Source organism: Coloeus monedula (assembly GCF_965178545.1).
Source record: "Coloeus monedula genome assembly, chromosome: 24".
In the NCBI taxonomy this organism is placed as follows: Eukaryota; Metazoa; Chordata; class Aves; order Passeriformes; family Corvidae; genus Coloeus; species Coloeus monedula.
Window position 1 is genome coordinate 235,131 of NC_138804.1, and position 13,827 is coordinate 248,957.

The 13,827-nt window shown below is 62.5% G+C and overlaps 1 protein-coding gene across 1 annotated transcript; it reads left to right on the top strand.

The window, feature by feature from the left end:
* The first annotated feature begins 348 nt into the window (after positions 1–348).
* FGR (FGR proto-oncogene, Src family tyrosine kinase) lies at positions 349–9,541 on the top strand. Its single transcript, XM_082296552.1, has 13 exons — positions 349–483; positions 4,325–4,385; positions 4,636–4,888; positions 4,983–5,085; positions 5,362–5,460; positions 5,616–5,719; positions 5,790–5,939; positions 6,362–6,526; positions 7,445–7,624; positions 7,732–7,808; positions 7,886–8,039; positions 8,468–8,599; positions 8,756–9,541. Exons 3-13 carry the CDS (start codon positions 4,648–4,650, stop codon positions 8,962–8,964), a joined length of 1,614 nt encoding a protein of 537 aa, XP_082152678.1. The 5' UTR covers positions 349–483; positions 4,325–4,385; positions 4,636–4,647; the 3' UTR covers positions 8,965–9,541.
* Positions 9,542–13,827: the final 4,286 nt, after the last annotated feature.

Below are 13,827 nucleotides of genomic sequence, written 5' to 3' on the forward strand. Positions count from 1 at the left end.
GTGCGGGCAGCCCCCACCGTGGCACAGGCTGGATCCGCACACGCCCCGTAAATCCCAGCGGGCAGAGCCTGGGAATCCACGCCAGTGTCCCCTTGTGTTACTGGGGACCAGAGGCCCCCTGATGCCTGTTCCCCTCTGTACCACCTCCACGGGCAGGCTGTGGTCCCCAGCGAGCGCGCCGAGGTGATGCGAGGGTGGTCCGGAGGGTGATCCAGCAGCCACCCCGGCTGGGCTGGCTGGTACAATGAGCCGCTGCTGCGAGCGCGGGGAGGAAGGGGGGGCGAGGGGAGGGGAAGCTCTTGCTCGGCTGCCAGAGCCGCCGAAGAGACAGGGGAAGCTCACGGCTCTCCCACGGCTCCCGCCCCGACACCCTCGGCGCTGGGCGAAGCGGGGGCTGCCGTGGCTGCCCAGCCGGTGGTCCCGTCGGGAGCCCCGTGGAGCGGGGGGTCCATGCCAGCCGGAGCAGGAGGGTGACGGTAGGAGGTACGTGTGCGGTGTGTGGTGTAGGGTGGTGGGGGACTCACCCCTGTAATAGCGAGGGGGTCTCTTGATCCCTTTGCCGTGGTCTGCTGAGAGATGCCCCCTCCATGTCTGGGGTGGCTCTGGGTCCCAGATGGGACGGGCACTGAGCTGTGGGGACAGAGGGTCCCGTGACACTGGTGGGGTCTGTTGGGGGGCCTGCCCTCACTGCACCCTCACTGCTTCCCTGGGAAACGCCTGGGGGTGGGAGCAGACCCCCGTCCTCGCCATCCTGGGGGCAGCAGGTTAGCGGGGGGCTGCCGTGTGTGTGAAGATCTGGGGGCACCCACCGGCCACAGCTCACCATCCCGGCACTGATCGGGGTGACACCACGTCGGGGACCCTGCGGAGCATGCGGTGCCCTCACCCGTGCCGGACTCACACGCTGGGGAGGGGACAGGCCACGGCACCCTGGGGGACACACACACACCTGTGCCCTCCGTCCCTGCAGGTGCCCATGGGGTGCCAGCCCAGCCAGCGCTCCGGGGCGATGTTGGAGGCTCAGCTCTCCGTGGCTGGGGCTGGGGGAGCTGTGGGGGGCTCAGGCCCTGGCCGGAGCGGATGCTCCCCCCACTCCCTGCAGCTCTGCTTCGTCCCTGATCCTTGGTGTGTCCCAAGGAGGGACAGGAACTCGCTGCTTCCTGCCCTGCACAATTCCCTCCCCACCCCGCTCCTCCCGGGACATTGTATTTGGAGCCCTGGCTGGCTCCCTCCCTCCGCCCCTGCAGCCCCTTGGATCCGGGAATTGCTCTTCTTCCAGCGGAAATCCTGCTTTCCCAACCAGCGATGGGGCTGGAAAGCTGGGGAAGGGGGGCTTCCTCTCTCCTGAGCATCTCCTGCCAGGGATGGGGGCAAGGGGCCTGGTGGCTGACCGGTGGGCTTGTGGAGAAGATCACTTTTGGGGGTGTCAGGTTCTTCATTTTTCACCCCAGGGAATAGCCCTGCTTGTGGGCATGCGGGGTATGGGTGTCATCCCTCCTTGCGCCCCTTGTTCTCAAGGAACTTGCCCCACTGGCAGCCACAGGGGACTCACCAGGCACTGGGTGAGCTGGGAGGACTGGAGCTCGAGCAGGGCTCCATCTCCAGGTATCCTCTGGGTGGGCTTGGGGCTGGGGGCAGTGGGGAAGGGGCAGGTACACGCCACCATCTGCCACCGTGCTGGAACAAGGAGCAGACAGCGGAGACAGATGTGGCCTCTTATCCCCTCCCCAGGTCTGTGGGGTCCTGGGCCTGGGATGGGGACACAGCTCCAGGTCCTGTCCCCTTCCCCTTCTGCGCTGCAGCTGCCTCATGCCTCGGTTTTCCTGCTGGGACCAGGGAGCTCCAGAGCCACGGGGTGACAGAGGAACCTCGGCGGCACCAGGCTGGGCTGTGCTGTGCAGCCCTCTCAGTTCCTCTTCCGAGGGAGTGGGAGCCAGATCACCACGGGGGAGTGCAGGGTGAGGGTGTGGGACAAGGCATGGGGGGATTCAGAATGGCCAGGGGGCTGCAGCCCTGCTGTGATCCCTGCCTGACCTTCCCAGCTGCCACTATCCCCAGGGCTTGAGGTCCTGTCAGTCCTGTCGCCCCTTGGTGATCACAGCACCATCCTCTTCCTCCCCCTCTTACCCCGCACCGTGCTCCTGCTGTTTCCTCTTCCCACTGCGTAGGTGCCGTGTGAGTTCCTCTGGTAGCTGCCTCCTGCCCGGGAGGTCATGGCCCCCTCAGCCTAGCAAATACCACCATGGCTTGTCTCCACGGCACAGGGTGTGACATTCCCAGCACCCCCATATTGCTCTGTGTGGCTGCATCCCCCCAGAGCCTGAGTTCTCCACTGCTATTGTTCCCATGAGGGGAATGAAGGCAGGGCATGGAGGTGACCCCAGGGGTACCTCAGCGCTGTAGATGACATGCGGGGTGACAATGGTGTGTGCAGGGGACATTGTGCCCTGTCTAGGAGCTGGGGACGGGGCTGAGGCTGAGCTGCCCCATGTCCCAGGGGTCTGGGGAGCAGATGGATGGGCAGTCAGGGATGTGGCTGCTCCATGCCCAGCCATGCCCGGAGGGATGGGGGTGATGAATTGGCCGGGTCTCAGCGCGGGGCGGGACCTGGCAGCTCAGCCAGGACTGGTGCTGGTGGAGCCAGGGCAGGAAGGGCTCAGTTGCCATCTGCTCCCCAGCTCCAGCAGCTCCTTTTTGGGAAAGCTGGAGCCAGACACCAGCGCGCAATCATCGGACACGGCACCGGCTGCGTCCCCTCCCCAAGGACGGTGTGAGGGATGGCTCTGGGCCACCCTGGGAGGAGCACAGGGGGCTTTTGGGTGTGCAGGGAAGGGGAAGCCTGGGTTCAGTGCTGCTGCACAGCACCTAAACCCTCAATGCTGTGATACTGGGAGGTTGCACTTGCCTGGAAGATGCTCCGTGCCATCCCCGTCCCCATCCCTGCTGGCATCTGTGGTATCTTCATTGCCTGCTCAGCACTGAAATTCAGCAAAATGGGAAGTTTCTGAATGTGGCGGGTGGGTGATTCTCACCCAGGCGGGACAGAGTTTGTGAGAGCCAGGGTTGTTCATCAGTTTAAATAGCCACCAATTATCATCAGGAATAAAATCCCCAACCAGCCGAGTTTGCTCAGGTTTGGCAATGCTACCCTGTCAGCAATGGCTGTGGCCTTGCCACACCACCAGTGTTGAAAGCAGAGGTGGAAGGGGAGAGCTGGGCTCTTTCCACCCCTACTGAGAGAGAGGAAAGGGAATCAATGACCATGATGGGGAAAACTTGCCTGAAACATCTCATCCACCCCAAAACCTTTGTCTCCTCCTGCTCACTGGAGTGCAGAGGACAGGACACCTTCCTGCTCCTTCCCTCTGCTCTCAGCTGGAGACAGAGTGACCTCTGGCATATTGCAGACTGGATTGCTCTGCTCGGAGCAAACTGGGCAGACTGGTGTGGGTGGGTGCCCAGCAGCCAGGGCAATGACAGGGCTGGGGATGGACGTCTCCTTGCAGCCATGACAGGAGAGGTCCGATTTCCCCATGCTGCTCCTCCTCCTCCTCCTCCTCCTCCTCTGTGACACCTTCTCGCCACATGCGGCCGGAAGAGCCTGTCCTGACCACAGTGATGTGAGCGGGGACCTTCCAGCCCAAAACACCCACTGCCATCAAGCAGAGGGTGTGGGGATGGGGACGCTTCGGGGGCTCCTTTCCACCCGGCCTGGCTGTTCTTCAGCCTTGGGGACACAGATGCCCTGGAGGGACGTGAACAGCGTGGTGAGGATGAAGTGAGAGAAAAACCCACTTGAGGATGTGGTTTCAGCCCCCACCGGGGTGTTGCAGCCCTGGGAGGAGTGTTGCAGCTTTGTGGGGGTGTTTCAGATCACGCAGATCATTTCAGCTCATGCAGGGGAGTTGCAGCCTGCAAGGGGGTGTTGTAGCCCATGCAGGGGTGTTACGGCTCATGCAGGGTATTACAGCCTGTGCATGGGTGCTTCAGTCTGTGCAGGGGTGTTGTAACTTGTGCAGGGGTGTTACAGCCGATGCAAGGGGTGTTGCAGTCCACGTCGTTGGTGTTGCAGCCTGTGCAGAGGTGTTATGGCCCATGGCAGGGGTGTTGCATCCTGTTACAGGGAGTTTCAACCTATTCAGGGGTATTTTAGCCCTTGGCAGAAGTGTTTCAGCATGTGCAGGGGTGTTCCAGCCCCGGAAGGGGTATTTCAGTCCACCCAGGGGTGTTGCAGCCTGTACATGGGTATTTGATCCCATGGAGGGGTGTTACAGCCCATGCAAGGGTGTTGCCCCCCACCTGACGTCCTCCCTGGTGTCCACAGGTGCCTCTTCTCCTCCCCGAAGTGACATGGAGCAGCTGAAGTGACCTGAGGAGCCGTCGCAGTGAGTGGAGCTGCCATGGAGCACCCACGGGTGCCGCGGGGACATGGGGAGCACAGCCCTCCTCGCAGTGGGTCCCTGCTACTGGCAGTGCCCATGGGGACCCCAGTGTCCAGTGTGGTCCAGCGTGCTGAGCTGGGGGGTGGCAGGACCTCCTGGGGCCAGAGGGGTGCACCCCAGTGCCTCTACCCATGTGTGCACACACGTGTGCCCTGCCGGGGGGCGTGGGGCTCACGGACCCTCTGTCCCACAGGCGGTGCCCAGGATGGGCTGTGTGCCCTGCAAAGAGAAGGGGGCTGGCAAAGGGCAGGCAGGGGGCGAGGGGGGCTCTCTCCAGCCCCCTGCCTCCCAGTACGACCCCGATCCCACGCAGCCAGAGGCCATCTTCACCCGCATCCCTGACTTCAACAACTTCCAGGGGCCAGCGGTGCCCTTGGCCCCGTCCTTCGCGGAGCCAGGGGGCTTCACCTCCAACGTGCTGCAGACGTGGAGCGGGGGCATCACAGGTCAGCAGGGTGGCTAGATGATGGGGAGGGGCGTCCAGCTGCACCCCTGGGCTGTGGACTCCGGGGTCACTTTGGTCCCCTCCATGTGCCACAGGCAGGGGGGTGACGCTGTTCATCGCCCTGTATGACTACGAGGCCAGGACAGAGGATGACCTGTCATTCCAGAAAGGGGAGAAATTCCACATCATCAACAACACGTGAGCCTCCCCGGACCTCCTGCACCCCCAGCACCCACATACCACCCCGGGGAGGTGCCTTTGTGCTTGGGTACCCACCGCAGGACCCAGGCTGAGGAGCCTGGCTCTGCTTGGCTCCGTTGCTCAGTACCAGGGCCACGAGTCGTGGGTGGTTTCAGCAGAGATGGGTGGGGGAGAGTGGGGTCTGGCGGGGCTGTGTGCAGGGTGAGGAGGCACATGGTGGATGGGTCTGTCTATCTGTCCCTCCTCCTCCACATTCTCTGTTTCTCTGCCCAGGGAGGGCGACTGGTGGGAGGCCAGGTCACTGAGCTCAGGTGCCACGGGCTACATCCCCAGCAACTATGTGGCCCCTGTGGACTCCATCCAGGCAGAAGAGTGAGTAGGGGGGGAAAGGGATGGAGACAAACCCCAACCCCACCTGCCTCAGGCCCAGGTGTCCTTGTGAGCCCCGGCAGTGCCAGGGTGCTGGCAGGAGGTTCCATGGTCCCCTCGGCGGTGCCTTCGTGGTGCTGAGCCCATCACCATGGCAGGTGGTACTTCGGGAAGATCGGGCGCAAAGATGCAGAACGGCAGCTCCTGTGCCACGGCAACTCCAGGGGCACCTTCCTCATTCGGGAGAGTGAGACGACGAAAGGTAGAGGGACAGGGGTGGAGACACTGGGGGTTGTGCCCCACATCCCTCCCTGACCAGTATCCCCTCGTAGGTGCCTACTCCCTCTCCATCCGGGACTGGGATGAGGCCAAGGGAGACCATGTGAAGCACTATAAGATTCGGAAACTGGACAACGGGGGGTACTACATCACCACCCGTGCCCAGTTCAGCACCGTCCAGCAGCTGGTCCAGCACTATATAGGTAGGGTGGGGTGGGGGGCACAAGGGGGCAATAGGAGGGGTAGGGAAAGCTCAGAAGACCTTTTGGTAAGAGACTGGGCTGACGGGGTTGAACTGGGGAAGGAGGGGGCTGTTCTGGTGGTGGCATTAGGGGACTCCCTGAGGGTCTCCCCTTTTCCATGTCCAGGGTGCAGGGGGTTCCCTCTGTCTCCAGCGGGTGGGCATCACCCACTCCCTGGGTGTAGCTGGGGGGACTGGGGGTCCAGCCCAGCCGAGGGGTTGTGGGGCTGTCCCTAGGGGAAGGTGGAGGGGGGTGCATTTATGTGTTGGGGGTGACTGGGTGATACAGGAGCCTTGGCAATGCCTGGGGTGGTGGGAGTGGGGCAAAGGGCTGGTGGGGGTCTGTGCCCACACTGACTCCTGTCCCCCTGCCCGGTGCTGCAGAGCGGGCAGCTGGGCTGTGCTGCCGCCTGGGCGTGCCATGCCACAAGGGAACCCCCAAACTGGCCGACCTCTCAGTCAAAACCAAAGACGTGTGGGAGATCCCCCGCGAGTCCCTCCAGCTCCTCAAGAAGCTGGGAAATGGGCAGTTCGGGGAAGTCTGGATGGGTAGGGTCTGATGGGCAAGCCAGGGTGAGAGGCAGGGGGGGTGCGGGGGTACCCCCAGGCCTGGCACTCCACCAGGAAAAGCTCCTGCCTGCCAGGACAGGCTGAGAGACACCAATTTGCTGGCATGAGGAATTACCCCGTGTCCTGCTCTGGGTTCACAAAGGGTACCCCAGATGCCCCATGTCACCTCTGCATGGGCAAGCAGACCCCCATTGCAGATGGGACCACAAGACCAGGCCAGGGGGTCCCACCTTCACCATCCTCTTCCTCCGGCGTCCCCTGCTTCCTCCACTCATGCATGCTGCCTTCATCCCATCACATCCCCTCCCTCCTCCTCCCTGCCTGCCCCCCATCCCCCGCAGAGTACAACGACGGGTTGTGCCATCTGCTCACCCACCCATGCCCTGCTGTGAAGCCCCAGACCCTGGGATTAGCTAAGGACGCCTGGGAGATAGCGCGGGAATCCATCACCCTCGACAAGAAACTTGGCATGGGATGTTTCGGAGACGTGTGGATGGGTAAGGTGGGGGAGCACAGGGGGCAGGAGAAGCCTTGTTCTGTCCTGGCAGAACAAGAGTGCCAGGTGGTACCCACTTGTGTGGGGGAGATGGAAACTTGGCAGAGTCCACGAAGGGTTTGAGAATGGGGTGAGGTTGGTCTTGGGAGAGGAGCTCACGGGTGCCTTGGGGTGAGGGGAACTCCTTGTCCTGGGTGGGATGCAGTGGGATCCTGATCCCCGCCAAGGGATCCCTTCCTTGCCCTGTCCTGATTTCTTGCCCATCCATCCATCCAGCCATCCATCCATCCATCCATCCATTCACACAAGCATGCAAGCAGGCACCCACACACCCCTCCATCCTGGCCCCACCAGGGCTGGCTGTCCCCTGGGCTCGTGGTGACTCTGTGTCCCCAACCCAGGCACATGGAATGGCACCACGAAGGTGGCGGTGAAGACGCTGAAGCCGGGGACCATGTCCCCTGAGGCCTTCCTGGAGGAGGCTCAGATCATGAAGAGGCTGCGCCATGATAAGCTGGTGCAGCTCTACGCTGTGGTGTCGGAGGAGCCCATCTACATCGTCACCGAGTTCATGAGCCAGGGTGAGCGGGGGGCACCTGCTTGGGCATGGTGCCAGGGCAGGGGGGCTCACAGGGGAGGGCACCCTTGGGTTTTGGGGGTCTTTGATGGGGACCCCTTCTGCCTGCAGGCAGCTTGTTGGATTTCCTGAAGGATGGGGACGGTCGCTACCTGAAGCTGCCCCAGCTGGTGGACATGGCTGCCCAGGTACCGGGGGGCTGCTACAGGGTGGGGGTGCCCCCCGGGGGTGTACTGGGGGTGCTCACTGCTCCATCCCCCCTCAGATTGCAGCGGGCATGGCGTACATTGAGCGGATGAACTACATCCACCGGGATCTCCGTGCTGCCAACATCCTGGTGGGAGACAACCTCGTGTGCAAGATCGCTGACTTCGGCCTCGCTCGCCTCATTGAGGACGACGAGTACACGGCGCGGCAGGGTAGGAACCTCTGCACTGCGTCCTCCCTGTTGTGTCCCACCCTTAGCCTGGAGATGGTCACCCCCAAGGCTGGGTGACGTGGGCAGTGGGTGCCCCAAATTATGGTGCACCAGGGAATGATGGACACCCCAAATTACGGGTATTTTGAGTGACAGATGCCCCAGGTGATGGGTACCCCAGTGCAGGGTGCCTCGGGTGCTGGGTGTCCCAGGTGTGGGCTGCCCCAGGCAGAGGGTTTTATGGCTGCTGGGTCCCCCAGTGCAGGGTGCCCCCCGTTCAGGGTACCCTGGGTGCAGGATGCCCTCAGTACAGGGTGCTTCAGGTGACGGTCCCAGGTGTGGGATGTCCCCAGATGTGGATGCCCCAGGTGCAGGGTACCCTGGGTACAGGTGCAGCCCCAGCCGTGGCTCAGCTGACTCCCCTTGCAGGTGCCAAGTTCCCCATCAAGTGGACGGCTCCAGAGGCTGCCCTTTTCGGGAGGTTCACCATCAAGTCGGACGTCTGGTCCTTTGGCATCCTCCTGACCGAGCTGGTGACCAAAGGCCGGGTGCCCTACCCAGGTACGGCCCACTGGGGCAGGGGCACCCTTGGGGTGAGCCGGGCAGGGCACAGACAGGGGCTGACTCTCCTCAGCAAGGCTTGTCCCATGCCTCAGTTTCCCCACTGGCCTGTCCCGTGGGGGTGCTGTCGCTGAGCGGGAGGCCCTTGTCATACAGGGATGAACAACCGAGAGGTGCTGGAGCAGGTGGAGCGGGGGTACCGCATGCAGTGCCCGGGGAGCTGCCCTCAGTCCCTGCATGAGGTGATGGTGCAGTGCTGGAAGAGGGAGCCCGAGGAACGCCCCACCTTCGAGTACCTCCAGTCCTTCCTCGAGGACTATTTCACTGCCACCGAGCCCCAGTACCAGCCTGGGGACAACCAGTGACCCAGCGCTGGCACCCCCAGGAAGCTCTGGGGTGGCTTTGGGGTGAATCTCCTTTCTTTAGGAGGTTGTTGCTTCCTTTGTCTGTGCCCCCCCAAAAACGCCTGTGAGGGGTGCTCAGGGTGCCCAGGGAGGACACAGGGCTTTGCACAAGGTTGTTTGACTCAGAGAGGAGACAGAACTGTGCCCCCCAGCCCCGCCCTTCCCCCACTCCCTTTATTGCCTTCACACCCAGCTCTGAACCTGAGAAGGGCTTTGGCTGCAAGGAGGAGTGTGGGTAACCCCCGTGAATCCCCCAGACACCCCCAGACCCTCAGTAGCACAGGGCTTGGGGGGAACTCCCCATGCCAACCCCAATCTCTTCTGGGAGCACAGCTGGGTGGGGTTCAGCCCCCCAAAATCCTGGCACTGACCTGTGGGAGGTCAACTCAACCCTCCCGCCCTTTATATCTCCTTTAATTTATAAGATTTTATATGCCTCCCCCCAGCAGCCATCACCCCCACCAAGAGGTCCCTGAATTTGGGGGACCCCCTCGTCCTCTGCCTTATCTCCTCTGCTTTATAGAAGAGCCAAGTCCCGAAAGCCACTGGGGGACAGGGGGGCCTGAGGGGGGCACACGAGGAGTCCTGGGGGGCCCAGGCAGGGTGGGGGCAGCTCTGCCCCAGGGGCTGTTCCCTCCTGCCCCGAGGGGGCAGGAGGAGGGTACGGGATGGGGTCAGCCCCACAGCGCTTGGGGCGGCCCTGGCTGCAGCAGGAATTAAGGGGGGTCTGGGGGGCACAGTCAGTGTGTCGGTGTGACTGGCTCTGGGGGAGGAGGGGGCCACCCTGTCTGCTGCCCCTCCAGGCACTCCCATTCTCGAGTCCCAGTCCTGTGCCCCATGGCCAGTAGCGCCCCTGCACCCCCAGGGCAGGGCTGTGGGTGGACAGTGCCGGGGGGCGGGGGGGGGGGGGAAAGGGAAGGGCAGGGGAGGGATTTGTTGTTTATTTTTTTTTAATGAAGTCTGTAAATACAGAGAAATAAAACATTTCTAACAAACTGGGGGCAGCCCGGGTCCTTCTGCCCCTGCCCCGCCCCAAAAGAGACAGGCTGCCCCGGGTGGGCATGAGCACTGGGGGGTGCTTAGAGCTGGGGGGACAACACCGAGTTACAGGATTTGGGGTGGGAGCACCCATCCCCATGGTGGGGGCTCCCAGGTTCAGCCAAGCCAGGACTGAGTTATGCCCCCTCACCCGCTCCAGCCCCAGGGCATGCGTTTGGGGGGTCTCCTCAATGCGAGTGGGCAGAGAAAGTCCCCCCTGCCCCCAAGTCCATGTGGGGAGGGGACACACCAACTTCCTTTGTGACTAAAAGCCTGGAAAGGCTGGGTCGGGAAGCATTTGGGTTTGCAAAGCTGCCCTCATGCAGAACACCCCGCAGCCCCCCAGCACTCCCCGAGAGGGGACTGTCCCTTCCTGCCAGCTGTGACAGGGAGGGGTCCCATGCTTGCAGGCTGGGGAGGAAGAGGTTAATTTTCCTTGCAGCTTGGCCTCCCCAGCAGGGCCCAGCTGTGCCGGTAATGAACTCCTCAGCACTGATGGGAAGGAGGGACTGGCCCCCACCCCAGCCAGGGGGGGCTCAGGCTGTGGGGAAGACGCTGGGCATGTGGGGAGGAGGGCACGGGGCCAATGCCAGTGGATGTGGGGACATACCAGGGGCTTAGGGGATATGCTGAGGTGTTTGGGGACATACCAGAGGCTTTGGGGACATACCAGGAGGCTTGGGAACATGCCGCCATCCCTGGGTACCACCAGGCTTCTTCACAGCTCCTGCTCCACCCCAGCCGAGGGCCCTGTCCCCAGCAGTGGCGGTGGCAGGAGTGGGTCAGGACCCATGTGGATTTGCCACGTTCTTTTCCACGTGGCTGTGCCACCATAATCCCTGAATCACTCACCAGAGGGTGTCCCCCATTTTGCTGTCATGACTGTGTCAGCTCTCGGGGATAGAGAGTGGGGCCTGAGGCTGCAGGTACCTGTGTGAAGGGGCTGAAGGGGGGAAGGGGAGACCGCTGTCCTGGTTCCCATCCTTCTGTCCTCTCCCAGCACTGGTGCCCGCAGAAGGGGTGAGGGGCTTAAAGGATTTTGCTGCGGGGTGACCACAGGCTGGGTAGGGGAGGGACATCGATTTTATGTTAATGCTGGGCGGTATTGATCAGGGGTGGAGGGACAACTGCGGGTTGGCAGAGCCACCCCCCGCGCCCGGGGTCACCCCTCACAGAGCTCCTGCAGCTCCCAGCAGGGTCCACCCTGGGGCCAGAAGAGATGGGGAGGTGGGGAAAGAGGTTGGGACCCCTCCAAAGGTGCTGCAGGCTCATTTTTGCTTCAGAGCTTGGGTTGGGGGCTTGCAGGGAAGAGCAAAGCTCAGAGCTGGGGGCTCTGCTCTGGCCCCTTCCCCTCCCGGCTGGTTGCTCCCTGCAGCACCACAGGCAGCGCTGCAGCTGCAGCAGCTCCAGAGGGGAGAGGGAGCAGCTCAGCACCGCTTCCCCTGCCCTGCACCCGAGGGTTTAATCCACCGCCATCAGCTCTCCCCGATGCTCCGCAGGACCCCATGGTGCCGAGCCCTGCTCGCCCCGCTCCTGCCCGCACACCCTGCCCAGCCCATGTGGCCCCGCTCTGGCTGGCTGCTCTGCCAGCGCCGGGCCAGCCCGGGCCACGCGCGGCGAGGGGGTCTGGAGCCAGCGAGCCCACCCGGTGGGGACACAGGAGTGGGGACACAGGAGTGGGGACGCTGCAGATGGCCGGCGCTGCAGACCCTGGCACGAGGCACCCGCAGCGCTCCCACTCTCCCCGGGGGCCCCCTCGCCCCGAGATGCTGCTGGGGACCCCCGCGACCGGGAAGGAGCCATCCCCACCCACAGCAGGGCGGGGGTTTGTCCCTGTGGCCCCTGGCCTCAGCTCCCCAGGGACTGGCAGAACCTGCAGAGCTCCTGGGTCGTGGATCGGAGCCACGTTTCCGAGGCAGCAACGGCCAGACAACAGTGGAAAATGGCCAAAAATGTGGATTTAGACTTGACCAAGCTTGAGCCTGCTGGTCCAGGCCTTCAGGCACTGTCCCCTCAGAGGGCAAACTGAGGCACAGATGGATTTATCTGCAATCACCCAGCAGCTCAGCACCAGTCACTGTGAGGGGACCCCTTTTTCCATGGAAAAACAACAGATAATTGGGAAGAGCTGTGCACTGACAACAGCAGCATCTGTGACAGCAATGAGGGAGCAGCAGGATTTGGGGACGGAGGTTTTCTGGGCGTGGGAATGGTCAGGTGACAGCGCAAACACAGGCGATGGGGAGGGGGCACAGTGGGAGCCTTGCTCTGCTGGCCACAGGGCTGCTCGGAAGTGGTTTTATTGGGAGAAATCGGGAATTATTTTGCTGCTGCTCCGAGGCAGCCCGGTGCTGGAATTCGGGGATGGATTGGGCTCTTCTGCCGCAGTTACTTTTATGGAGGCAAAATCTGAGTGCCCTAACTCTCCACAGTCGTTGCAGGGGCAGGATCCTCCCTCCCCTCCCCTCCGCCCCCCAACCCCATCAGGGCCTCTGGACTGCGCTCCCCGCAACGGCAACTCCCAGTATGCCAGCAAAGCATCAAACACCTTTCTCTGCCCTCCTCGCCCCTCCATCCCCATGCCCCCAGATCTCCCCCACAGCCCCCCACTGCCTCCTAATCCCCTGCTCCCACCCCGGGGAGCTGGTGGCTTTCGGGGTGTCAACTGCCACCAGCCCCCCAGCCCAGCCAGCCACAGCTTTCCGGGGACAAACCCAGGCAGGTCACCCTCGTCCTGGTCACAGGGGTGGCTTCGACCCCCGGGTTTGGGGAGGGGGGGCGGGTTGCGGGGACACGGACTGAGCCGGGGACAGCGGTGGCAAAGCAGCCACTAGATGGTAGCGTAAGTCCACGCCAACGCTGCTGACACAGCACTTGGCTGGGAGACGGAACAAGGGTGCCCGGGTGACCCGGGTGGCCCCGGGGACCCGCCTCCACCACCCACCGCCCCAGCTGAAAAGAAATCCTGGCAGGGCTGAGCACTCGCAGAGCTGTGACGCGAGTGGCATGGGCACAGCTCACCCGCCCCAGTGTCCACTGCCATGGCTGGGAGCCACCTGTACCCACGGGGACAAGTGGGGGACCCTGCTCCCAAACCCACCGCATCCATCTCTAGCCCAAACCCAGACTCCAAACACAACCCACAAACCACCACAGGGCACAAGCCTGACTTGAGAGGGAACAAACCCAGGCCTGGGGACAATCAGGATGACCCGCAAGATGCCCAGTTTAGCATGGGGGTGTGGAGCACCCACGGAAGTCTGGCAGGGCCGGGTGGGGGTGTCCATCCCACTGTGAAGTGCCTCATTTAACTCCTCCTCCTCCTCCAGCCCTGCCTGGGGCTCCACGCCAGACTGATATATATATTTTATGATAACTATAGAGATGCACTTCAAACCTGACAAAGGACTTTGACAGTTTTAAGCATCTCTTTGATTAATACATGACCTTTTAATGCTTTGGATTAAATTAATAAATATTTTACATTCTAACCCATTCTGCTTGCCATGTCATGCTTTTTGCACGACCTCTCTCTCTTCCCTGCCCTGTCCCTCTGTCCCTCTCCCCCCCCCCCCCCGTCCCTGCACAGGTACAGTGATCCACAGCCTTGCAATATTCATGGGGCGCAGAGCCCTGCAAAGCAAGAAGGGAGGGATCCTCCTCGGTGGCTTTTTTTTGGAAATGTCCCTAAAAATAGCAAGAAAATTCAAAGCTGACATTCAGGGCGAGGGGACGAGGAAGCCTGCAAAGTTGCTCACTCAGCCACCAGCAATTGCAGTGATCCTG

Coding starts and splice junctions, on each gene's coding strand:
- FGR (XM_082296552.1), top strand. CDS start 4,648: ATGGGCTGTGTGCCCTGCAAAGAGAAGGGGGCTGGCAAAGGGCAGGCA. Junction 6,527..7,444: donor GTTCGGGGAAGTCTGGATGG/GTAGGGTCTGAT, acceptor TCCCCAACCCAG/GCACATGGAATGGCACCACG. Junction 8,600..8,755: donor AGGCCGGGTGCCCTACCCAG/GTACGGCCCACT, acceptor CTTGTCATACAG/GGATGAACAACCGAGAGGTG.